The 27,001-nt window shown below is 44.4% G+C and overlaps 1 protein-coding gene across 1 annotated transcript in view; it reads right to left on the bottom strand.

Annotated features, from left to right (window-relative positions):
- ofcc1 (orofacial cleft 1 candidate 1) overlaps window positions 1–27,001 on the bottom strand; it is a 121,174-nt gene that overhangs the window by 74,032 nt on the left and 20,141 nt on the right. Inside the window, exons 5-18 of the mRNA XM_070553443.1 lie at window positions 26,083–26,187; window positions 25,352–25,435; window positions 23,723–23,947; window positions 23,360–23,457; window positions 22,082–22,168; window positions 21,278–21,348; window positions 21,119–21,170; window positions 20,874–21,038; window positions 20,304–20,374; window positions 20,044–20,188; window positions 10,902–11,144; window positions 4,523–4,665; window positions 2,623–2,737; window positions 1,702–1,975 (exon numbers count right to left, since the gene is read on the bottom strand). Of these exons, the coding sequence (XP_070409544.1) occupies window positions 1,702–1,975; window positions 2,623–2,737; window positions 4,523–4,665; window positions 10,902–11,144; window positions 20,044–20,188; window positions 20,304–20,374; window positions 20,874–21,038; window positions 21,119–21,170; window positions 21,278–21,348; window positions 22,082–22,168; window positions 23,360–23,457; window positions 23,723–23,947; window positions 25,352–25,435; window positions 26,083–26,187 (1,878 nt within the window). The remainder of the gene's footprint in view (window positions 1–1,701; window positions 1,976–2,622; window positions 2,738–4,522; window positions 4,666–10,901; window positions 11,145–20,043; window positions 20,189–20,303; window positions 20,375–20,873; window positions 21,039–21,118; window positions 21,171–21,277; window positions 21,349–22,081; window positions 22,169–23,359; window positions 23,458–23,722; window positions 23,948–25,351; window positions 25,436–26,082; window positions 26,188–27,001) is intronic.

The following is a 27,001-nucleotide window of genomic DNA, read 5'->3' as shown; positions in this document are numbered from 1 at the left end:
CCCAGCAGACCTGTCACAACTCATTTGTAATTAAAAAGCCTGTGTGATGTTTAAAGCAGAGCACCCCAGAAACTTTTGAGAACTGTTAAATAAAGATGAGCTGTGCATGCAAAGACGGAAAGAGAGAAAGAAAAGGGATATTAAATTAATACCAAATGAGCTCACATTTTTGACAAATGTCGTTATGTTGGAAGGAAAGGTGAAAACAACGATATAAAAAGTAAAGGATGGCTATAAATGTGTTGTGACCTTGTCAGAACTATTAAAAATGCTTCATTGTGCAGATTGTGGATTATAATCTTCACCGCTCATGTTTCATGTAACAGGATATGAATTGTAAAAAACACTAAAATGTTTGGTTTCACCTCCAATGTGCTGATGATCTGGATTCAAAGGGAGAAAGTCGGAACTGAAACGTCTTTCCGACTTTTACAAGAAATTTAGATCAATATTCATCAATAACAGACATTTTTGTTTGGACTTTTGCACATTTGAACAAGGACTCTCGAAGATGGTTTTGGATTATGTTTGATTAAGGTAAAGCTGTCTTTCAGTCTTTTTTTCAATTCATTTGCTGTGGCATAAACTAATTCCTTGTGAGTCATTTTCAGTGGAAAAGAAGCTCTGGCGCTCCTGTTTCAGGAAGTAGAATTTAACCGGGGGGGGGGGGGGGGGGGTAGTAAATGGCAGGATTTTGAGTCTTGCTCGTTACTGATCATGATATTCGGACATCTCGGCTAACAGCAACGTGACTCTTCTACTGCCTCCATGTTTTATCTCCACGAGTCGAGTGACACGGGCCTGATGGAGTTCAACTGTGTTGTGGAGTCGCTAATGCTAATGTTAGCCTTTACTTGCCAAGGTGTGCTCTGCTCTCTCCTGGCTGCAAAAATCAACAACAGCCTTCCAGGTTGTGAGCCTAGGCGGATGACGACGTGCTGATTTAGTCTGACGTAGGTCTGCGTGGCTTTTTCTGATCTGAGCGTTTCCCTGTCTATTTGTTTATTTTTTTAAGCAGCTAATTCAGGAAGACTGCTTTCAGTTACAGCCTGCATGGAAAACTCAGTGACCTATCGTGTTTTTAAAAAGAACAAGTAAAAACGATTTCTCAGTGAACGTGCGCTTTAAACTTCTGCTGAATAAGTTCATCTGAATGAACCGAAACAAACAGAAAAATCCTTTATTTGCTCAGTGGAGCGATTTCCACAGCAAAATGACAATGAATGCACGCAGAGCACACTAAAAGGAAAATAAATAAGCAATAATAGAAAAAAGAGAAACATTACATTTCTAACAAAATACAAGTCATGTACAATGAGAGAGTGTGCAAAAGAATATGGACGTTTGTGCGTAGAGGCGCAGGAATACAAGGAGATGATTTGGTTTGTTGGGAGTAGTGATGGTGATGATCCCTGAATGCATCAGGGACGTCTCGACTCGGCGCCAGTCATGCTGCTTAAATATTTGCCTATGCTAACATTAATGCAATATATGTTTGTTTTGGGGTAAAATCTAATAAAATGCACTCTATGTTTGTATAATGCCTTTATTGGCCATCTTTCTCGCCTGTCTACATTTAAATTTACCCTCAAGCACATTCACATCAGTGGGGAGCTGCTGCTCTCCTTGTCCCACAGCTGGTGACATTAATGTGGCATTTTCTCCCCACTGTGGCTTAGTGGGCAGTTTTTGGACTCCTACCTGGCAGAGATGAAGAAGAGCAAGCAGAATCAGCTGACAGGCGGAGAGGCGAACCCTGGTGAGAAGGCGCCGCAGTGGGCTCTCCTGCTCTGCAGCTCGGGCCCGAGCAAAGGTGGCGAGAGTGTGACGAGGGTTGTGGTTGGTGTGGCATCTGGATGAAGGATCGATCATAATGAACCTCTGGTTTGGACATGACGGGGGAGTTACTGGAGGAAGTAGATGGTGCAACAAAGAGCCCTGGTTCTCCAGATGTTCCACAAGGGAGCCTTTTTATCTGAAACAGAGAAGAAAGGCCGTGTTTGTGCCCTGGGATCTCCAGTAAGCACAAGTTATTCCGTTCCGATGAACCAAGATGCAAATGATTAGAATCTTTAAACAGGAAGCAATAACATTTCTAATAGTTCTATAAAGATCTGTGTAGGAGTATTTTCACTGTGTTCAGCAAAGATGGAAAAATCAGAAACAGGAATTAAGAAATCAAACTCCTGGGAATCAAAGCAACTTTAGACAAGAGTAACGATAGAGTAATCCAAACAGCATGTCACAGTCAAAGGGATAAAGAGCAAACAACAAAGAGCATTGTTCTGGCTTTTAATTCAATTAAGATGTTTACTAATCTAATCAATGCATCAGCTCTGAAGCATCTGGAATTATTGGGTAAAGATGTGCATTTTGGTTTTCTCTCTGGGGACAATTTTCTATTTATCTGTGCACACTCTTTATCGTAGGAAATCCAAATATCCAACCTCATCCTGCCTTCCAAACGTCCTAAATAATCAAGTAAAAGGTTGCAATCATTTTTTTTAACTCCATGCACACAGATTCCCATAGAACCGTGAATCTTGATGAATGTATAGGAATAAACAAAAGATGCAGCTTCTAAAGAAACACAAACACGTGATTGCGAGTACAAGCACGCACCTGAAAATACAGGTTGCACAGCCAGTGGTCTAGATCAGAGGAGATAAGCGCTTCTATTTTCTTGAACTGGCCCAGCCGTGCGCTGGGCTCCCCTCTGAGCAGTGGAGTTTTGAACCTGAGTTGAGAACACATTACTGGATGTGATTAAATACTTGATGGTTGAAGTGCACGTCCAACAGGCCGACGCTCCTTGTTTCAAAACATTTGTTCTGGTCTCTAGTATGAATGAATGCCTGGTGAGTCGATCTCTGTGGGGAAAGAATGCTTTGCTGCTCCTGTTTCAGGAAGTAGAAGTTAGCTAGGTTAGCCAATGCTAGGAGAGACGTGCTCTACTCTCTCCTGGGTGCTAAATCAACAACAGCCACTCCCCGTTGCAAGCCAACATGGGTGAGTCCACGAACGCTAATTTGATGTCATCTAGAATTTACTGGCTTTTCTCATCCGAGCATTTCCCTGTCTACGTTGCTGGAAATAGAAAAAACATTTTCACGTTCAGCCTGCGCGTTAAATCAATGTGACCTATCAAATTTCAAAAAGAACAAGTATTCAACGTCAGGGACTTCCGCACTGCTAATTTTGGTCTTCTCAACATTCGCTCCCTCTCTGGTAAAGGACATCTCCTCCAAGATACCATCAGTGACCATAAGCTAGACTTTCTTTGTTTGAACGAAACTTGGCAACAACCCGGTGATTTCTCACAACTCAATGACTGTACTCCTCCCGGATTTGTTTACACCTCCAAACCACGTGGGTCAGGCTGTGGTGGTGGTCTCGCGATACTCTATCGCGAGACTTGGAAGGTCCTTCCCGTAAGCCTTCCTCCTCTCACCACTCTGGAATGCCTCGCCTGTCAACTCTCCGGCCCGACCCCCACAATAATTGTCACTGTTTATCGTCCCCCCAAGTTCAGCCCTGAGTTTTTAAATGAACTCTCTGCTCTTTTATCCCATCTGTCCGCCCTTTCCCCAAATGTAATTTTACTTGGTGATTTTAATATTCATGTGGACAATACGGCCCTCCCCCTCAGCATAGACTTCTCCTCATCTTTGGACAGCTCTTCTTCTTCCATCCATCTTGCGGTTCATTCTGCCCGTCTCGCTACCATGGGGAGCAGAGCTTTCAGCCGCTCCGCTCCTCGTCTCTGGAACTCACTTCCCCCAGACATCAGGAACATCGACAGTTTTACCCTTTTCAAAACAAAACTCAAAACACACATGTTTAAATCTGCCTACAACCTCTGATTTCATTGAACTGTTTCTCTCCTTGTTTTTTCTTGTTTGGGTTTTATTGTTGTTTTATTGTATTTTATTAAGTATTTTCTGTCAAGTGACCTTGGGTGTTTTGAAAGGCGCTTTTAAATAAAATGTATTATTATTATTATTATTATTGTTGTTTCAGATTTCTCTCACTCTCAGTTGCTGCTACTTATTCATGCAAGCCATCAGTTAAAGGGACACTAGGCAGTTTGGGCTTGATTTAACAGCCCCTTAGTGTACGTCACCATCATAAAAGCGAACTGTTTCCCCGTCCTCTCGTTCTGCACCTTTGTTCTCAAACCAGCTGATCACATGTTGAAGTTATATTCACAAACGCTATTGCATGAAGGGAGGTCTGCATTCTTCTTCGTCTCTGATAAATGCGTCCCAATGCTGAGTCCGTGTGACCCCTCTTCCAGTCGGACGTTAGTTTTTCTTTGTTTTCTCTGACGCTCCACCGTGATGCGTTACTGCTTCTCGCAAGACTTTGTTAGACATCAGGTCACCGGTACGGAGAGATTCAAGTTTCAAATGTGGTATTTTCCCAACAAGGATCGGCGGGGGCTGAGAAGTTTTATTCACCTTCTAAAAGCTAATTTTATCACCTACTGGCTCAAGATTCGTGTACCTTTAAGATACTTTACCTGCCGTGGACCAGGTTTAGGTTCGACCCACAAAGAGGAAATACTCCCCAGGCTACTGCAGAGCTGAGATGGCTGTGGTGTTGGCTGATGAGCTGGAACACTAAGACCATGGAGGGGTTGATGTCACATGCAGCAGGTAAGTTCTGCAGGCACACCACAAGACAAAAGCCTGAATGTGTGCACACATGATACACATGGACCTTTTCATGAACCGCTGGATGGGAATTGTTTAATTTACACCAACTATCTGACAAATAGACCTGAAAAACACAAAAAGGGCTTCAACTGTCTAGTAGTTAAGAGTTACACTTTAGAGAAATTCCACAAGATCTTGCAATTTTATGTGACATCATATATTTCACATTTGACTGACCGCATCATTTCCCAATATAAAATGTTCTGAGTTTACAAAAATGGCACAAAATTTGGTAGGTGATTTGTTCTCCTTCAAGGAAGGCAAGACCTTTTATTTCTTTTAGCGCTTTCATCCACATCTCTGCAAATTACCCAACAGGATATATTAGCCTGATAAACACTGGGCACGAAGTGGAGCTTCAAACAGCCATTATAGTGTAAACTGACAGATACTGAATTTGTGTTTCCGTAAAGCCCCATAAATCAAACTGATAATGTTATCAGCGTCTTGCTAAATGTGTCGGTGGTTAGCAGTCGATGGCAAACACGTGTGTTCTTATTTACCCGTGAACGGTGGGTTTGCTTAAAAAATGGACTGACAGTGAGGAACGGGCTAGTTCATCCATCATCTGGTGGAAATATTTTATCCCTTTATTAGTTGTAATGGAAAATGCAGAGGACTTGTTTTAACACATTAATCATGTGTATCCCATTTACACACACACACACAAATCTGGTGAGCACCTGTGAAATGACGGGTGTGTGACTCAAGACATAAATTTATGGAATAATATTGTGGATTACAGATATTGAGGATATTCATATAATTCACTTACTGGGGCTGATGTGACCTGCGTAAATAGTGCCTGTGCGTAGACGCGTGCACATGTTTGTGCTGGAGGTCTTGTGTTACTGTCAGGTTTGTGAGAGTGGATGATGCTTTTACTAACTTCATTTGTTCATGAAGGTTCTCTGGAACCGTCCGTCCTAACAACCGACAGAAGAAGTGAACGAAAACAGACATTAAAGTCTCGGGTTACACTCGAAGCATCGAGCATTTGTTGTTTTGCATTTTCATTTCCTAATCAAGACTCAGAGAATAACAATTAACTGATTTTCCAGTTACATTTTTAACTTGATTAAATGCTTTGAATTTTCTAGGCTTGAATCAGAAAGACGGTTTTGGTATCCTCCCATGTGATTGGCTTTCGAAGTAAAAGTGGACTACTGATTTGATTAATTCTTGTTCACCGTCAACCATTAAAATTAATTTATAAGAATTTATTTTTTTACTATTTTGTATTCCAAAACCATATCCATTGGTTTTATTTCCTGTTTTAACCGATTTAAAACTCTCATTCACAGTTTTTTTTTCAATAGATTTGCTATGGTTTCTAGCATGAATGAATGCCTTTTGAGTCATTCTCTGTGGGGAAAAAAAGCTCGTGCGCTCTGGTAGGAGGGGAGCAGAAAATAGAATTTGGAGTCTCACCCGGGGTCTACATGGAGGCATCAGTGGCGCGGAACGGCAACGGAACGTCGCTGCTTCAAATAGAATCTGGCTGCGGGATATTTCAAGCGCATCCCAGAAACGGTGCGCCGCACAGCTAAAGATAGAATTGGGTTCTTTTTTACACACGGTATCAGTGTCAAATGTCCCATAATTTTCTAAGATGCAATTTCTTACTTATGTAGGTTACGGTTTGCATGCAAAAAGATCTTTGTTAAAAGGGTTGGCGTAATAAGCAAATGCTTCAGCCAATACCTTTTGTTTAGTCTTGTTTTGTGTTTCTTGCTTTGTGGTAATCTTTATTCTGTATTCATTGAGATATTTGAATGCTAATCGATAAAAATCAATCAGTCAATCACGTCAATACAAGTGACCTAATGGTTTATGTCCTCCCAGCATCTTTTGAGAAGAACAGTGTGTTTTTCATGGCTTTAATCCTGGCAGTGGAGATCAAACATACAGCGATCAAATGTGATCTCCTTTTCTCCTTCTTGGTTTAATGGTGGACGGCATGAACAACCGCAACACTTGATGTCTCGAGGGATTTTGTGAGTCCAGCAAGCAGGATGGTGAAAGTGCCGCTCTTCATCTGAGATGCTCCCCAGTCTGGATTGATGCACTGCGAAGCTAGCGAGTAAACCTTCCCGCCACCATTCCACACCGCTAATTCCCCCAGTGTGCACCAGGGGTTATTATTATTATGACATCTTGCCTCTAACTGGCCAACAGCAATGCCTCCACTGCCTCTGTTTGCTGTAACATTTACATTAACATTTTAAATCCACAAATAACACAAGCCTGAAGGAGTTCTGCCATGTTGTAGAGTTATGAATGCTAACAGTTAGCTTCCACTTGCTGAGACGTGCTCTGCTCTCTCCTGGATGCAAAAATCAACAATCATGGTTATCCAAAGGGGTTTAAAGGAGGGCAATGAGGGGTCAAGCTTATGAAACATATAAAGCCTTCCTGGTTGTGAACCATGATGGGTGAGTCAATGAATGCTAATTTTCAGTGTGACGTAGATCTGTGTGGTTTCTTCTGACCCGAGTGTTTTCCCACTTATTTTCTATTGGCGGCTAAAGAAAATAGGGATAGAAGACCGTTTTCAAGTTCAGCCTGCATGTGAGTGATCAAAAACAAGTTAAAATGGTTTCTCAGTTAACTTGCTGTTTATCTTTAAAGGGGCATTATGGAAGTTTGACAGCCAAAACATGTATATAAATAATACATTTCTTCTTCATACATTCTCCTGCAATGCCCTGGTCCTGTAGAATGAGCCCTGGCATTTTTACTGTGATTGCCTGTTTTTCTGTGAAATCACAGAAAAAGAGAACTGCTCGGGTCGAGCAGGTTGCTTCATGTGCGTCCACGCTCAGGCATAGCCCTCTGAACAGTTCTTAAATGGTACAGATACTAGTGATGTCACTGGTGTGTTAGCTCGCCTAGCAAGACGTTGGACTTTTGTGCAGAAGACCCAGGTTTGATTCTGGATGTGAATATAGTTTATTTAGAGTTTCTTTTTTACATGAATGGTATATTTTTTTACAGTAAGATGCCCAAATTTTTATTTGAGACTCGCTAAACGGCATTGAATTCACAGATAAAAAAGATGTGGGTTCAACTTTCATTTTGGAACAATTTTTCAAGCAAGGGAAGGGAATGATCTGAGCATGCAGGAGGACTGACCCATCTTAAACCTTTGTCGGCTGTGCTGAAGAGAAAGGTACAGAACCACATTATTTAATTAATTTGCTGAGTGTTCTCCTGTCCTCTGTCCTCCGGGCCACACACACACACACACACACACACGGAGCTGACTGTCTCAGCTGTTATTTCCGTTAAGTAGTGTGCACGTACAGCATGCACGCCTCGTGCACGAGCCTACCATTGAAGCTGCCGTTATGCTTTTGGCTTGAGGGGGCAATCGCGAGCATAAAAATTCAAAACTCCGTAAAGTTCCTTTAAAGATATATCATATATATATTCTGACTTCCAGTTCATCAACTTTTCTGAGGGGTTGCCAGTAACCTCCATGTTTAAGACACCCCTCTGTGTCTGCCTTAATCCAGCCCAGACAGACAAAGCAAGTGGTGAATAAAGAAAGTGGAAAAGAAGGAGGGAAGGATAGAGAAGGAAGGAAAGGAAAATAAGCTCCTGGCCTCCTCCTACCATCACTAATTCCTCATTTCCTCTTGGTAGAAACTGCAACTACCTCTAAAATCTCACGCTATGTTGTGGGCAAGAGAGAGAGAGAGAGAGAGAGAGAGAGAGAGAGAGAGAGAGAGAGAGAGAGAGAGAGAGAGAGAGAGAGAGAGAGAGAGAGAGAGAGAGAGAGAGAGAGAGAGAGAGAGAGAGAGAGAGAGAGAGAGAGAGAGAGAGAGAGAGAGAGAGAGAGAGAGAGAGAGAGAGAGAGAGAGAGAGAGAGAGAGAGAGAGAGAGAGAGAGAGAGAGAGAGAGAGAGAGAGAGAGAGAGAGAGAGAGAGAGAGAGAGAGAGAGAGAGAGAGAGAGAGAGAGAGAGAGGCAGGCTAAGCAAGTGGTCTCGCACAAATCTGATCAGCCTTTCCTGTGCTGTCAGTGAGAATAACAACAGCTGGTTTGTCTATAAAGCACAGCTCAGAAATTAAGGAGGAGTGGAGGGAAATCAGAGTGACACGAGGCATTTACTATGCCTTACTTAAACCGGTTTTTATACATCTGAATCAGATCCCAGGTCTGTATTCAGTTCATGCCAGCTTTCACCCATCCTTTTCTGTCAGATAGAAGCCGGAGACAATATTGTGAGAAAGCCTGAGCTGAGTGAATACACCCACCAGCATGCTGACAGTGTCCACGCGCGCTGAACGCTCCAAACGGGCCTTTGCTGCCATCAGAGACGTGAGCCTATACAGGCCTGTATGGGATCAGGAAGGACACTTGAATTCAAGCGCTTCTGTTTTAAGGTTTGAGAATCTTTTGTCCTGTGTGCAAATTCAATATGTGAACAGAACCAAAGATTTCTAATCCACCGGTCAATGTCAGCCATCCAGAATCAGTCTGTGGGCTGCTGAGATTAGCGCTGCTTATGTGAAGAGGATGGCTTCCTTCATATCAAGAGGTTTAAAGAAGTTGATGTGAAATCTGGACAGATTTCATCTTAAATAATCCGCTGCATTGGTTCTTCAAAAGAGCCAGAACGGGAAAACGTATTTATTTTTCTATTGTGCAAAAGAAATGTAGATTCTGTAACTCTGCAGTGCATTTGTCGATGTTTGCAGCTTGTTACTTTGCTGTTGCTTCACTTTGTTCAACTCAGACGCTCAAAGGCAATTAAAACCGCTTTCCTTCAGTATGTGTTTAAATTTAGCTAAAGGAAGGATCCATCCATCCATTGTCTGAACCCGCTTTGTCCACGTAGGGTCGCGGGGGTTCTGGTGCCTATCTCCAGCGGTCAATGGGCAATCAGACGGGGTACACCCTGGACAGAGAGTCAGTCCATCGCAGGGCATGAAGACAAGATTACGTTACCTAAATGAGCAGCAGGTATTTGGTTTGAATTCTGAGCACGGATTCAATGTCATGTTTACTAATTAGCAGTTTTATTCACATAAAGTAAAAAGCGAATGTTTTAAATTAGAGAAGATTAAACCAGTGCTTTAAAGTAACAATAGACAGTTTTTAAACTTTAAGCTTTGTTGCTACTTCACTTGTAAGTAATATTTTTTTCTCCAGCAGTGTGGATCTTTTTACTTCGTGGTTTATTTTAGGCTTAGTCCACACGTAGCCGTTTTTTTTTTTAAACGAATATCCGCCCCTCCAAAAACTTGCATCCACACCACCGCGTTTAAAAAAAAAAACTCTGTCCACACGTACCCGGATAAATATGTTGTTAAGGACATGCCAGACCTGTAGGCGGCAGTACTTCCCCCGTTCTTAACCTCGTCCTTCGTCTGTGGTCTTCCGCAAGGAGCAGTAATTCCGCTTGCAAAAACAAACAAGCAGAAAGCGCTTGGACCATTGATGGATCGGGTAGTGACAGAGCGCAGCTCTGAGGGCATCCATGCTGTCGGCTAGTGTAAACACAGGTCGCACACGTGATGTCAGCATTTTTTTGTCGCGGAAAGTGACGTTGCGGACCTTAAAACTCCGGTTATGTCCGTCCACACGCAGACACCCAAAACGGAGAAAACGCAGATCTTCACTTTGGCCGGAGTTTTTAAAAAGATCCGTTTTCGTGTGAAAAAACTCCGTTTTCGTGTGGATGACAGGCCAAAACGTAGAAAAATATCTACGTTTTGGCAGATCCCCGGCTACATGTGGACAGGGCCTTAGTGTTAGCTGGCTCATGGTAGTGTTAGCTCGTTATTAGCGCTAGCTACTGCAGGCTGCTGCAGGGTTGTTTACGACAGTTGTAATTCCACTTTCAACCAGTAGGGCGGGCAGCAGGAAACTGCTCAGTGTTACTTTAAATGGACTGGGACACAGTAGCGGTACCCTTAAGTGTACCAGAACTTTTTCTGTGTACAGAGCATACTGGTAGCTTTTCCTGCCGTTTATCAGTCTTAATCCTCCGAATTATTGAAAGAAATCTGTTCGTCTTCAAAAACAGAATTTTTTCTTTAGCAACCAGATTTCTTGGATACATATTATATGTGTGATCCTAAAGTTTTTCCTTTTTGAAGTGATCTTTAAGTTGAATTTAATTTACCTCACATTTCCTGTTCATTAACAAACTGACAAAAGGAAATTGTGAGTACCATGAACAGGTTCTGGTTAAAGTGCAGGTCCGTGTCGTAGAAGCGGCCCCGGTGCTCCGTCGGCTCGGTGGACACTGCCCAGATTTGCTGGCCTCTCTCACTCCACAAGGCCAGAGCTGGGCCCCCCAGGGGCCGGTGAAGGGCCACACTGACAGAGTAGAGACCCCTGGGAAGCTTGTCTCTTGTGGATCTCAGGCAGCACACGAGCACCTCCACTGGCTGGGGAACACTTCTCTGGTTCTCCTGGGAAAGATCATGTACAGAAAAGGTCTTATTCTGATTATTTAAAGCATAATTCTACTAATTTTATTATTAACAAATGTCCTGGATGCTTATTTGTTTGACAGTCATCTGTTAGTATCTAGAAACCTGCCAATATGCATTTGTGTATTGTTCTATCAAAGAAATGCTGCTACTGCTGTAATTCACCTCTAACATCGGCTACTGAATCCCACCTGCCTGCAGACACTTCTAAACTAAAAGTGTCTTATCGTTTCAATCCTAATCCCTGCGTTATTTCATGTGTTTATCATTTTTATGATCTTTTATTGTTTTTGTTTGATTGGGATAATAATCAGCATATCTATTGTTACGATCCAAGGTAACTGATGAATTATTAAATTATAAGTGTGAATGATTTTTTTCCCCCTTTTGGCAACAAATGAAGACAGTAGAAAATCTTCCTTTGAGCAAAATTTTGGGATCTATTTTAACATTTTCAGAACCAAAATGTTTTGGAAACTCTGAAGTCAAATCAAAGAATATTTAAAGAGCGATAAATGAAGACAGACTTTTGGGAAATCTGCTGAAGAGTTCATTGAATCAGTGAATAGCGCTACAGTCCTACGCTCTGCACCAAGATAACAGCACATAAAGGAAAAAACAAGCTGCTAATTTGCTTTTTTCTTTTCTAGTTGCTTGTTGTTTTGTTCTTTTATGGAGAAAAGCACAAATGACTTTTTTGTCAAGCAGAGACACTTTTTATTTTTATTTTAAAGTTTTCAAACGTCAACATTCTAACCTGCCTGCAGCTTTCTGTTAAAAAACCAAACCAACCAGACCTTATATGAATATTTGCCCCCTAACCTAATACCTCGCTGTGACCTTCTTGGCAGCAACAACTAATCAAATGATAACTGATAATGAGTCTTTCATTACTTTGGAAGAATTTTGCTAAACTCGTCTTTTCAGAATTGTTTTCATTCAGCCACACTGGAAAAGTTCGCAGCATGTAAGGTCAGAGGTTAGATGTTCTCCTTTAGGAGATTCTGCTGGAGAGGAGAATTCATGGTTCCAGGTGCTGAAGCAGCAAAACAGCCCCAAACCATCACACCACCACCTCCATGCTTGACTGTTAGTATGATGATGTTTTTACTGAAATGAAACATTTTAATGGGACATAGAATTCCCCAAGCTCCTTCGGTTCTGGCGGTGGGGGCAGACCCTTCCACGCTCCAACTCGAAGGGACTGCATCAGGGACTCGTAAAAATGATAACCGCAACAATGGGTCTAAACAACAGGCCCAGAAATCTAATAACAACTCCAAGCCAAAAGGCTTAACAAGCCTCAAAATTCAAACAGATCACGGACCCCTCCACCGGGTGGAGGGGATGCTGTCCCATGTTGTCCTAAGTTATACCTAAACATCACTCACGGTAATTTAAATTAATGAATGTTAAATGAAAATTAAATCTGTAGTCAAACAAAAATGTAAGCTCAATAAAATAGAATTACAAACACCACCAGACTTCTATAATCTCAAACCCCCCAAACTACTGTCTAAAGTATATAAGACACGGTCCAAAATAGACGATAGAATAGCAATCCCTAGTCTCCCCTCCCCCTGCCACACCTGGTGTGGGTTGTGGTGCCTTGGTCTGCCTGAGTGTTCATGGCTCCCGGGTCAGGGGATTTAAGATTTTTGGCGTCTGCCTGATCAATCCCGGTGGCTGCCTGGTGGAGTCTGGGTCCCTGGGCTCTGCTGGGTCCCCGGCGGGGGTGGTCGCCCCTGGGTCCCGGGTCGCTGGGTCCCGGGTCGCTGGGTCCCGGGCTCAGCCGGCTAGGGGGTGGGAGGCTGCGGGCGGGCCTGTGGGCTTGCCGCTGATATCTCCCGGGACTCTTCCGGCTGCTGGTTGTGGCCCCCCAGGGCAATCCTCTGTGCCTCTCGAGGGGCGCGGGGTTCTTTCTGGTTGCAGTCTCCTTGGGGTTCCTGTGTTCTGGGGCAGCGCCTGGATCTCTGGGACTTGGAGCTCCCCCCGTCTCCTACGCATCTTTGGGGGGCAGATCTGTGGTCCCTCACACTCTCTATTGGACGCTCCTATAGAGAAACCTTACATAAACAAGCGCGTGTACACACACAGGTGCTCACATGGTGCTCTCAAAAGTATGGACTTGGGCATGTTCAACACATGTCTTAAGGCTATGGTGGGCACTTAATGCACTGTGATTTATTATCGTGTGATTGTTCAGTTAAACAACGTTGATTATAGATTTCTTCATCATGTTGATGCAGTGATAGCTTGTTCTTATTGTATTGTTGTTGTGTCCCATTTTTTGTTTGTTTTTTGTTTTTGTTGTTTTGTTTTATTTTTCTTCTCTCTTTCTGCAGGTCTAGAAGCAGACTCTTGTTCATTATTGTTTATTTTTGTCTCTTCCTTTCTCTTTCACCTCTGACTCCGTGTCTGGTCGGAATTACAAAGCATTCAGAAACAATAACAATAAAGTTTTAAGTATCAGGCGTGACATTAAAAGCAGACGCTTTGATGCTCCACCTGAGAGTAAATCTGTAAGGCTTGTCACCAGCATTCAGACGTTAATTCTGTTTGCTTCACAGCCAGACAGGACATGGTAAAAAATATATAATAATTAATTAATTAATTAATTAATCAATTAATTAATGTTTTTTAATCTAAAGCACTCTAAGTAGCTCATGAGGGTTAGGGTTTATGATGTTTGGCAGTTAAAGGCATCAGCTTAAGTCAATGATAACAACAGCCACACACACACACACACACACACACACACACACACACACACACACACACACACACACACACTTCTATACTGTATCCAGAGCCCCATTAGCATGACAAGCCATCCTCTCGTCTCGTCTCGTCTCTCGTCTTCCTCCGCTTATCCGGGTCCGGGTCGCGGGGGCAGCATCCCAACTAGGGAGCTCCAGGCCGTCCTCTCCCCGGCCTTGTCCACCAGCTCCTCCGGCAGGACCCCAAGGCGTTCCCGGACCAGATTGGAGATGTAACCTCTCCAACGTGTCCTGGGTCGACCCGGGGGCCTTCTGCCGGCAGGAAATGCCCGAAACACCTCCCCGGGGAGGCGTCCAGGAGGCATCCTGACCAGATGCCCAAATCACCTCAACTGGCTCCTTTCGATCCGGAGGAGCAGCGGTTCTACTCCGAGTCCCTCCCGAATGTCCGAGCTCCTCACCCTATCTCTAAGGCTGAGCCCGGCCACCCTACGGAGGAAACTCATTTCGGCCGCTTGTATCCGCGATCTCGTTCTTTCGGTCATTACCCAAAGCTCATGACCATAGGTGAGGATTGGGACGTAGATCGACCGGTAAATCGAGAGCCTGGCTTTCTGGCTCAGCTCCCTCTTCCCCACGACAGATCGGCTCAGCGTCCGCATCACTGCAGACGCCGAACCAATCCGCCTGTCGATCTCCCGATCCCTCCTACCCTCACTCGTGAACAAGACCCCGAGATAGTTAAACTGCTCCACTTGAGGTAGGACCTCTCTCCCGACCCGGAGGTGGCAAGCCACCCTTTTCGGGTCGAGAACCATGGTCTCAGATTTGGAGGTGCTGATCCTCATCCCAGCAGCTTCACACTCGGCCGCGAACCTACTCAGCAAGAGCTGAAGGTCAGAGCTGGATGAAGCTAGGAGGACCACATCATCCGCAAAAAGCAGAGAAGAGATTCTCCTGCCACCAAACTCGACACACTCCACACCACGGCTGCGTCTAGAAATTCTGTCCATAAAAGTGATGAACAGAACCGGTGACAAAGGGCAGCCCTGGCGGAGTCCAACCCTCACTGGGAACAGGTCCGACTTACTACCGGCTATGCGGACCAAACTCACGCTCCTCTGGTAAAGGGGCTGAATGGCCCTTAACAGAAAGCCACCCACCCCATACTCCTGGAGCGTCCCCCACAGGGTGCCCCTGGGGACACGGTCATAAGCCTTCTCCAAATCCTCAAAGCACATGTGGATTGGTTGGGCAAACTCCCATGCCCCCTCCATCACCCTTGCAAGGGTATAGAGCTGGTCCACAGTTCCACGGCCAGGACGAAAACCACATTGCTCCTCCTCTATCTGAGATTCAACTATCGATCGGACCCTCCTCTCCAGTACCTTGGAGTAGACCTTTCCAGGGAGGCTGAGGAGTGTGATCCCCCTATAGTTGGAACACACCCTCAGGTCACCCTTCTTAAAGATGGGGACCACCACCCCGGTCTGCCACTCCCTAGGAACTGCCCCCGATGACCACGCAATGTTGTAGAGACGTGTCAACCATGACAGCCCTACAACATCCATAGCCTTGAGATACCCAGGACGAACCTCATCCGCCCCCGGGGCTCCGCCGCTGTGTAGTTGTTTGACTACCTCAGCAACTTCTGCCCCCGAGATCGGACAGTCCATCCCCAGGCCTCCCAGCTCTGGTTCCTCCTCGGAATGCGCATTGGTGGGATTGAGGAGCTCCTCAAAGTATTCCTTCCACCGTCCGACTATAGCCTCAGTTGACGTCAGCAGCTCCCCATCCCCACTGTAAACAGTGTGAGCGAGTTGCTGCCTTCCTCTCCTGAGGCGCCGGACAGTTTGCCAGAACCTCTTTGGAGCCGATCGATAGTCTTTCTCCATGGCCTCACCAAACTCCTCCCACGCCCGAGATTTTGCCTCGGCAACTGCCACTGCTGCACCCCGCTTGGCTATCCGGTACCTGTCTGCTGCCTCCGGAGACCCACAGACCAGCCACGCCCTGTAGGCCTCCTTCTTCAGCCTGACGGCTCCCCGAACCTCTGGTGTCCACCAGCGGGTACGGGGGTTGCCACCACGACTGGCACCGGCCACCTTACGACCACAGCTAGCAACAGCCGCCTCGACAATCGCAGAGTGGAACAAGGCCCACTCGGACTCAATGTCCCCCACTGCTCTCGGGACGTGGTCAAAGCTCTGCCGGAGGTGGGAGTTGAAGACCGTCTTGACAGGTTCTTCTGCCAGGCGTTCCCAGCAGACCCTCACTATGCGTTTGGGTCTGCCAGGTCTACGCGGCATGTTCCCTTGCCATCTGATCCAACTCACCACCAGGTGGTGATCAGTTGACAGCTCCGCCCCTCTCTTCACTCGGGTGTCCAAAACATACGGCCGCAGGTCAGATGATACGACTACAAAATCTATCATCGACCTGTGACCTAGGCTGCCCTGGTACCAAGTGTACCGGTGGGCATCCTTATGTTCGAACATGGTGTTCGTTATGGCCAAACTGCGGCTTGCACAGAAGTCCAATAACAAAACACCGCTCGAGTTCTGATCAGGTGGGCCGTTCCTCCCAATCACACCCCTCCAGGTCAAGCTGTCATTGCCCACGTGAGCATTGAAGTCCCCCAGCAGGACAATGGAATCCCCTGATGGAGCACTATCTAGCACTCGTCCCAGGGACTCCAAAAAGCCATTCTATGAATTTAAATATATAGTCTGACCACAACCCATAGACAGAGCTAAGTCATAGGAGCAGAGTCTATGGTTGTCTTTCAAAATGTCTGCACACAGCTGGACAGCTCTACGACTAATCAGAGCAACGAACAATGTGATGTATTCATAGCAACGGATATCAGCCATCGGTGCTGTCGTTGACTGATACACCATTAAATACACCATAAGTTGTCACATTGTGTGTGAAACTTGTTCTGCACGTTGGACCCATCCCCTGGGGGAGCGGCGAGCTGCTGACACGGCCGTGCTCTGTAACTATTTGGTCATTTAACCCCCCAACTGAACCCCTTAATGCTGAGAGTCAAGCAAAGAGGCATTGGGCCCCATTTTTTGGTATTACCCGACTATGAATTTGAACCAGTGATCTCCCAGTCTCAGGGTGGAAACTCATACCACTAGGCCACTGAGCTGGAAGAAGAAGAAGAAGAGGAAGAAGAAGAAGAAGAGGAAGAGGAAGAAGAAGAAGAAGAGGAAGAAGAAGAAGAAGAGGAAGAAGAAGAAGAAGAGGAAGAAGAAGAAGAAGAAGAAGAGGAAGAAGAAGAAGAAGAAGAAGAGGAAGAAGAAGAAGAAGAGGAAGAAGAAGAAGAGGAAGAAGAAGAAGAAGAAGGAAGAAGAAGAAGAAGAAGGAAGAAGAAGAAGAAGAACTTCTATGTGCTAATGTCTCAAAGAAAAGTTCAAGTCTAAATCGTCCAAAGTTGATGCCAAAGCCATTTCAAACAAACGTCGTTGCTGAGCTGCCGCCATCTTTGTTGTTTTGCTTCTAGCAGCTCTGCCCTAATGATGCCAAGCCTGCCCGACGTCTCTACAAATATAAAGCGCTGTGACTGGCCGTGCCTAAACTTAGCCAAGTCAGTGGTTGGCCTGCTGTCAATGGAGACAGCAGAACAATCTTTTGCTACTGCAAAGGTTTGTCTAGATTTCTACGCTAGAGCCTTATACTATACAGGACTGTTTGCATCTAGGGCTGTTTAAAATACACACATTCATCTCTCGAAGGCTGAAAATGTCCGTTTGTTCTGTGAAGTGGGAAGCCACATGCTAAACCCTGAAGCTATGCCCCTCAGTCTCCTCACGGTGAGCATCTTTGGATTCCAAAAACTACCAAAACAATGCAGGCAGAAGTGAAATCAGTATAATTTGGTGGCAAAGCGGTTTAGCCCACATGTCTCACGTTTAGGAGGAGGTGAGGAAGGCCTCCAAGCTCCCACACTGTAAAATGTTATATGCATGCAAAAGAGGAGGAGGAGGGGAAAAGGAGAGTAAGAAAGCCAAAGAAAGTCTGATGTGAAGTAGGAATATCTCTGAGAAGTATTGTTATTATCCGGTGATTGTGCGGGCATCAGAAGAGACAGTGACGACAGCGAGACGAAGGTAAAAGGTGAAGTGAGCCAGTTTTCCATATCAGAGGTGGTTTGTTTGCCCCGAGCCTGAGTTGTGTCTAAAGTGCCATAACATTACGGCACTCCTACAGATGAGATCAAAGACTCTGGTGAGGGATCCTCCGTGGCTTCGCTGGCAAGCGGCCGTCCTTTCACTGAAACATCTTTTCAGGGCTTTCCGCACATTGACTGATCACACAAATGCACTCTTAATAGAGACAGGAAATGCCACGTACAAAAACTTCCTTTCTTTCTAAGTACGGGCTAATATTCAGAGATTAAGCTTTCGTGTTAATTATTTTCATTTTAATTAGTAAATCTTAATTAACAATGAACATTTACCCTTAAAATTTTTTGGCTTCTGAACGAAGGAGGGGGTGAAGAAAAGAGAGAATAAATATGACAATCTTTTCGGGACCTCCGGGCAGGATTACTGATGCAGGCTGCCTTAGTTATTAAACACGTTCTAAATTAAATGCCTCCATGAATTTTGCACAGAAATATATTTTCATAGTTTTGCATGCCAAATGTGACATTTTATATTTCAGATTCATCTCGCTGCAGTGATTTTCAGGAAATGTCACATAAACAAAGATTTTGTCATTTACCAAAAGAAATTACTATGCGTGGCAGGTTTGGCCATCGCTGCTCGCTCTCTTTTTTTTTTCTTTTTGCCTCTTCCTGCTTTGCCCCCTATTCTGACTGTGCTAGTTGTTTCAAGTCAGCAAGCCATAAAAAATCTTTATCTCAGTGAAACACAGCAATTTGGGAGATAATCGAATGGTGACTGGGGGGCACAAACGCCAGTCTGAGGAATTATACCACAATTTCCCCTGCATTTACAACCTTCCTCAAAGCCAGTTGTCACCCTGGAAGGAAAGCCCCCGACTGAAGATTCATTACATCTTTAAGCCAGCATGGTGGCATGGCAGGCTCATCCCCAGATGCAACACAACAGCACACTCCTACAGCTGCTAACGCCGCAGCCCCCTGCTCCTCACACTCGCTTTTCCCCTCTCCTGCTCTCTGTTGCCTTTTGTTTTATCTTTTGAAAAAGATGTCCACCTACTTGTATTCCTTAAATTAAAGAAGAAGTTCACACAAAGTCTTGCATGCTAAAGGAAAAACTCTGTTGCTTAGTTGCCTTTCTGTCCAGTGAAATTATTAAAGACCAAGTTCACTTGGTTTTTCAACACATTTGCAGTGGTCTAGTATAAATTAATGTCTCGTGAGTCGATCTTTGTGGGTAAAAAGCTCTGGCGCTCCTGTTTTAGGAACTAGAAGTGAGCCAGAGGAGAGGTGACCAGAAGACGGCAGGATTTGGAGTCTTAGTTAGTCTTATATTTGGACAGCTCACTTCTGATTGGCTAACAGCAACATGACTCTCACTGACTCTCTTTGCTTTGCAATGTTGATGTTTCTTCTCCACAAATAACACATGCCTGACTGAGTTCTGCCATGTTGTGGAGTTACTAATGCTAACGGTTAGCTTCTACTAGCCAAAATGTGCTCTGCTGTCTGTTGGATGCTAAATAAACAACAGCCTTAATCATTATGAGCCAAGAAGAGTGAGTCCATGAATGCTAATTTGACGTTGTGACATGCAAAAGTCACAGGCTTTTCTAATCCAAGCATTTCCGCTTCTATTTTCTATCGGCGGCTAATCCCGGAAATGAGGCTAGAAGACTATTTTCACATTAAGCCTGCATGTTAAACTCAGAGTGACTGATCATATTTAAAAAAATAACTAATAAAAATCTGTTTCTCTGTGAACTTGGCCTTTCAAAAGCAAGTAAATAGAAATGTTTAATTTTCCATTCTCTCATAGGTCCCATTCGTCGTACCATTTCACACAGTTGCATCATTTGGCTGTATTATTTCTAACAACACTGTCTTTTTTAATGATTTGTCAACACCTCAGAATCAATATCGCCTCTCGTGACACCACCCTCTCAGAGATTACTGTGTGTGTCACTTCCTGTTTACACCCATGTGATTGTCTGTTTCCTCTCGTCAATTCATCCAACCTTACTTTCCACGATGGCCACAGCGCTGAGCATCCTGGGAGCTCGGTCATCGGTTTTAATCCGGCCGTTGCTGCTTCCCGGCCTTCCCCGAGCATTCTGGGTAACGGTTCTTCTATGTTTTTGCTGCAATGTAAACACAGAGGCGTGAGTCTAACCCCTTTTTTATCTAATAATACCACAACAAAACACTTTTTTCATTCTCTCTCTCTCTCTCTCTCTCTCTCTCTCTCTCTCTGCGCCTCTCCTCACGTCTTTTTCTTCTCGCCTTTCAATCTTATCAGTGGTAATGTAATAAGCGGTTGCTTTGCGCCGTCTCCTCGTCACCTCTCTTAATTCCTCAAAATAAAGCAATATCACAGGGGCCCTGGCCTCACTGTGACTGGGGATAAGATGCTTGTTAAAGGCAGGATAATTCAGCAAATAAATGCTCGACATCAAAGGCTGCCGACGGATCGCTCCTTCCCTTTCTCTCCCTCCCCTCTGTTTGCCTATCAAAAGTATTACACATGCTTTCATCAGTTCACAACGAGGCACAATGTGCTTCCTAATGCAATTACTCAACCTCCATTAAATCAGAAGCAGTGGAAACAAACGTTGCAAAAACCACAAGTCAGCTCTGCATTTCTTCATATTTTCCCTCCCCTCTGTTTGTAGACATAGGGTGAGAAAAGTGAAATAATTTCTCATTCAGTTTCAGGCAGATGTAGCCCTGGGTGATGCATAGAAAGTCTCCCATGTCTAATAGCCACCCACTATTGATATCAGAAGGAATTTACAGGGTACAAGGCTGTCGGAGGAGGTCATCTCGCTAAACTCCCATCCACATTCATCTGACAGGGCTGGTGTCCGTCTCCCACCCACGACGCAGCTCGGCGCAAGACAGCAGTAGTTTCTTGATTTTTATCATGCCGGCCAGCACGTAAGTCTGTATAATTGCTAAAAACTTAAGCATGCTAAGCTGATTGCCCGCGGGGAACTGGCCGCAAGACGTGACGTCTGACTAAAGCGGATGGAGCAAGAATTGATGCACCTCCGAGCCCAATGACATGGACGGATTTCTGCGCCCTGGAGTCATATTACCCACAATGCAATGCCTGTCGACACAGGGCGGCCGTGTGGAGGACATATGAGTCTTGAGTGTCAGTAGGAATACAAATGCTTTTCGCTCAATTAATGATTACAGTCATGAAACATCAATTTTCCATATGGATAAAACTATTAAAAAGGAGCTTTTCTTACCCCTGAAACAGCGTGTTTACCCTGGGTACTGGTCTCGTTGACTCGTTGGAGATTATTTGAGAATGTTGATCCTTTAGGGAAAAAAAATTCTGATTTAAAAAGGTTTGGGACCATGAAAAAATTTTTTTTGTATTATTATTTTTGATTATAATCGGTCACTCTGTTTTTCATGCAGGCCGAACATGAAAATTATCTCCCGCATTAGTTTCTGATAGAAAATAGACAGATAGAAACTCTAGGATTTGAAAATCATGGCAGATCTACGTCACACTGTTAATTACCATCATGAACTCACCCATCTTGACTCACGACTGTTGTTGGTGTAGCAACCAGGAAACAGCGGAGAAGGTCTCACCTAGTAGAAGCTAACTGTTAGCATTAGCACCTCCACCACACAGCAGAACTCCTCCAAGCTTGTGTTACTTGTGGAGATAAAACATCCACGCCACAGAGCAGAGTTACTGGTAGAGTTATGTTGCTGTTTTCCGATCACAGGCGAGACTTCCACATATTGGGACTCCAAAACCTGCCGTGTTAAGCCCTCCTCCGAAGTAGCATTCTGCTAATTCCTGAAACAAGCGCATCTGTTTTCCCGTTGTTCTGCTTTCTGCGTCTTTGGCAGGAAATAGGGGTAGAAGACTATTTTCACACTCAGGCTGCACGTGAACAGAGTGACCAATCGTATGTTTAAAAAGAACAGATAGAAACAGGTGTTTTCAGTGAACCTGCTCTTTAGGAATTTTGTACGGGTATGGGCTACATAAAAAGTTATATTTCCATTTGTTTGTGTGAATGTGCCTTTACCTCGGCGTTGCCACTGAAGACGGCCATTAGTCGTTTTTTCCTGCTTGCCCACTCACTCCTCTTCTGGGTTCCCTTCTGAGCCGGCTGCTAAAAACACATATAAATACAAATGCACACTTTCTATGGATGCCGCTTTCTGAAACAGTACATTGCACCACAATGGCAGAATTACGCACAAACTGTAATGCAATCTCCAGGCAATCGACACCGAGCCAGACCCTAAAGACATACAGCATTCGATGAGTCTTTCTGCCGGTTTTACATTCAGTCAGCACATTCACACACCCCATTCAGACACACTGACACCGCTAAGTGACGGCGTCTTGCCGAACAGAGGGAGAAGAAAAGAAAAGAGCTATCATTTTTAAAATAGATGTGAAATCTCTGGTGGATAATGCGTCTTCATTCGGAGGTGGGTTTGGAAACACATATTTTAGGAGTAGATCTGCTGATCCTGTGAGTTCAGTGCTGTAGATCCACTGATTATCCACCTCTGAGAGGGTGAGTCATCTGTTGCAGTGACTTCCAAGTGACATTGAAACATTGTTGTGCATTTATATTTCAGATTGCACTCGTTACGTCTTTTCAAATGAGATTAGAACTAAAAATACGGTGAATAGAAGTGGTTTACATTTGCATTAATGTCTACATTTCCCGAGACAAAGCCCTATCCACTTCCATCCCTCTTCAAACCAGCAGAATGAGAACACGCAACCTCTTTCTTTTATTTTCTTCAGAGAGGCGGCACATCTGAAAGCTAGTTTACAAAATCCTCGTTCCCTCGCTGGAGAAATAAAACGTTGTCATGCTCTGTTTTTGTCCTGAAAGGACCGTAAGACTCATAAAGAACCAAGGAAATTCTGCTTCTATCAGAGACAAATGTGCATAATAATGCACAACAAAGTTAAAAGGCAGCATAAAACAGTCGCTGCAGATAAATTAATTGTGTGAGAATATTCTACGTGGCACCGGTTTAAATGCTGAGGATGGATCTAACCTCTGGAATACCGTAAACGTGAAAAGGATTTTCACAGCTAAGATTAACACCATCTTAGGTGAAAATGAGTGCATTTTTTTTTAAAAAAGCTTAAAGAGAAAGAATGTGAAATGAAAGAGAGCTTGAGCAAGTCCCATACACACAAAAAGACCCATGTAGACTCACACATGCACACACTCCGTGTCCATTAGCCAAAGCGCTGATACACAGCGTAATGGACACGGCTGATGTGCTGGTGAATATGGGATGATGACACAGATATTCCTCTTTGTAGCCCTGACCTGCTGCAGTGAAAGGCTGCCAAGCGTGATCATGTCAGGCTGCACGCGTTCCCTCAGCTGCTGGGTGTAGCAGGGGATCGCTTCCTCAGCCGGCCTCGCTGCAAGACATAGCTCGTGGCATCAAAATCCCCGTTACGTTTAACTAAACCGGAACATGACTGCAGCGTAAAGTAACGACCATAAAATTATATTTCAAACAAAATTGTGTTTTCCATCAATTAACCACATTTGCCACACTGTATACTTAACGCAAACGTGCATTTTTGCTTTAGTTGGTTTAAAACTGTAAAATTCTACTGACAAAAAGCCATCATGGCTGCACAAGAAATCAAACCGTTGAACCAAATAAAAGAATAGCGTTACTTTTTACAGCACGCTCTCTGCCCGTTACCATCCTCCCCGCTTGGAGTCCAGTCTCTCCTCCCAGCCAAACGCTACCCTCAGCCTGGGCTTTGGCGATGGCGCTGGCCTGGGAGGGCCTGGTGCCCCAGGCACCTCCACCACTGTGAAGCTGCCGTTGCCGCTGAAGCACCAGATCACCTGCCTTCACCTCCAACACCTCCTCATCTCTGGAGGCTTGAAGCGTACCTGGAAAGATACGCATCAGTGAGCATCCGCAGAAATTCACAAAACTGGGTAGAATAGCACACACGCTGATGAATTGGCACATGTGAATGAAGCGAATGCTGATGCGCCAACATGTGTAAAGCTTTAAGGCTGATGTAGTAAAACAGCAACTTGCATGAATATTCTTAAAAGAATAAATCTAGATAGATTCATGCATTAATCAGAGTGAGACGGGACTATGGTTTCACAAAGAATGCAAAAAATCCATCCGTTTGATTTACAATTGTGCAAATGTGAAAAGCTTTTTATATCTTATTGCTTCTGTGGAGTATATGTTATTTTTGTTATGCGTTGCTCTTTTATGTTAGAAAGCATTCTGCGTGATATGCGATATGTTTACCAGCCAAATCTGCTGTCATTTCTAACACTTTTCACACAAAAGTTTGTTAAATCTTGATGAAAACTGGAATAAAAAGCTCTAATTTTGTGTCGAAACATCTCTGAACCAATGCTAACAAAGCCAGGAAGTGATCATCTTCGACAGAAAGAAACAAGTTTTATGCAAAATAAAAAACATTTCTGTTTTGTTGATTTTCAAGAAAGATGTTTTTCTTTGCAGACTCCAAAAAACAAATAAATAAATAAAAAGAGAGCAGTTACTAAAAATCAGGATCATTTCTGACATACAGCAGTTCTGCAGAGAACACTTGCAGTGGTACCGGTGGGAGGCAGCCCTACAACTACATAAAGTAATTGTTTTGAAGTCTATTGTAGCTTAGCAAAGTGCTAACTGGCAGTCACCGCAGTGGCACTCGACTACAAGCTCTCTCCCTCTCTTTTGCTGTCAGCCTCTTGCGTGGAATTGTTAATCCGAGATCCTCTTTGCATTCTCTGTGGGATTTTATGAACATTCCAAGACAATGAATGGGGCCACTAATCTCAGTGGTACAGCTAAATCCAAAACAATGGCAAAATAATGCGAGCCTGCTCGGATCCACCGTGCTGAAGCGGGCCTAAACCCATCACTTGTGCGCTGGAATTACAAGGGCGATGTGCTTCATGTCAACAGGATCTGGTGGAGCTGTCTTCACCCAAGACAATGCTAAGCTTTAACCAATGCAGGGTTGCCTCCATGCGTTGAAATGAAACTGAGCTAATGAGAAAAGGCACGCCTACTGTGAAACAATGGCTGTGCTTGGAAAGCACCAGTGAGGGTCCTTTTCTGGTCTGTTCTTTGTTCCGTGCATCTCGTCTTTATCTGGTCGGTTTGCGGCGTCTACAGTGTCAAACGTTTGGTAACTTTGGTACCTTTTGATTGTCTAGCTGTTATGGAATTATTTTCAGTCTTAAAAACATAAACAATTAGGGTATTTAAGTGTATGTATTATCCCAAAAATGTCAGCTCAGTCAGGTAAGGATACATACCGGGTAGGTCTATAAACGTGTCATCATCATCCAACAATGCCGCCATCCTTTCATACAGTCTGCTTTCATCTGCTTTCATCATAGCTACAAATCATAGAAATTATACAATGATTATATTTTTAACAGAGGTGGAAAATCACACAGATTTCTCATTTTCTAAATGACTTCCTCCTTATCAGAGAAGTCGATCTAAACCACATCTCAGCATGCAAACCGGAGATATTAGCCAAATCAGAGAGGGGTGGAAATAGGGTGGATGCAGGTGGGAGTAATGAAGCAGGAGCATTAACTTGCCTGTTAGCTAGCCTGTCATCGTGTGATGAGATGTGACTTGGTGAATCCTTTGATATTACAAGGCAGAGATATCCAAAAGATACAGGTGAAAATGGCTCCTCCATTAATAGCCAGGATTCATTATAACATGCATATTACTTTGCTCCCAAGAGCTCGTTTCTAATGGGCCTACTTTAGGAGGGGTCTGCAAACTATTGATGTGGCTCTGCGTGTGTCTTCTGACTGGGGAGAGGGGAACGCTTCGGTGAAATGAAGACTGACCAACGATACGTGACCTTCTTCAATGACAACGAGTTGGGTAGCCAATCTAGTGGTGCCGTAGCTTGGTGTATTTACATAGAATGTCCCGCCATCACAAATGGCAGCCTGCTACCGGTGATCTCTCTCACCTCGCTTTAATGAACCGAGGAGAACCATTATGACAGAGAATGGCATACTTAATTCCAGCTCATCTTCGCCGCTGACCCCAGCCACCGCGCATTGCCTTGGGTCTGTCTGCTCCGCCGATGGTGGGTCAAAGTAATTTCGGGCACGTTGATTTCCTTTGGAAAGAGAGAGAGAGAGGGTGGTGAATGAGAAAGAGAGGGGTTGGGAGTTGGAGGAGGGAATGGCGAGGCGTGGAGGGGTTGCGCAGGTTTAGGTTAGTGGTTATTAGAAGCACATGAAGCTCAATTTTAATTCTGAAACTCACACCGTGGAAGGTTAGTGGCGGTGGCGGGTACCAGATAAGGCGAGATGAGACAGAAGTTCAGAGGCAGAGAGAGAGAGAGAGAGAGTGAGAAAAAGACTGCCGGGCTTCTCAGAGCACCTCTCTCCGGCCTGCAGTGCTCTGGGGCCTAATTAGCATGCCGCAAAAGGTCAAGGCAGGCAATCTCTTAAATACGACTGCCATATGTTTGCAATGTTCAAAAGGAACTAATGAGAAAGTCTACAAGCCTGAAAGTACCTGGAATTTCAAAGACAATACTTTCTAAATACTCCGAGGTCAGTGGCCTAGAGGACCAGGCGGGTTTGGAGGAGCAGATCCGAAAGAAAACAACCCCTTAGCTCATGTCTCATTGACTTCTTATTAGCAATCGCTGACCTATGGGTATCAAGTCTGCTCCACACAGTTTATGGGAATGAAATGTCTCCGGGGCCCTTTCTGTTAAGAGTACACACCACCAAGCAGCTTTCTTAAACTCAAATTATTCTCATTACAAACCTTGGACATTTCACTCCGGTCTAAATTGCTTCACTTGCATTTCTCAGGGTAAAAAATTGCACGGTGCATTAAATCTGGTTATGCGTTCCACACAAGGGCTGACTTTAAAGGAGTCTGAGGATGTCAGGGCTGGGAAATCAGAGGAGGCACGT

This window comes from Nothobranchius furzeri, chromosome 7 (genome assembly GCF_043380555.1).
Source record: "Nothobranchius furzeri strain GRZ-AD chromosome 7, NfurGRZ-RIMD1, whole genome shotgun sequence".
NCBI lineage: Eukaryota > Metazoa > Chordata > Actinopteri > Cyprinodontiformes > Nothobranchiidae > Nothobranchius > Nothobranchius furzeri.
This window is presented reverse-complemented; position numbering and strand designations above follow the sequence as displayed.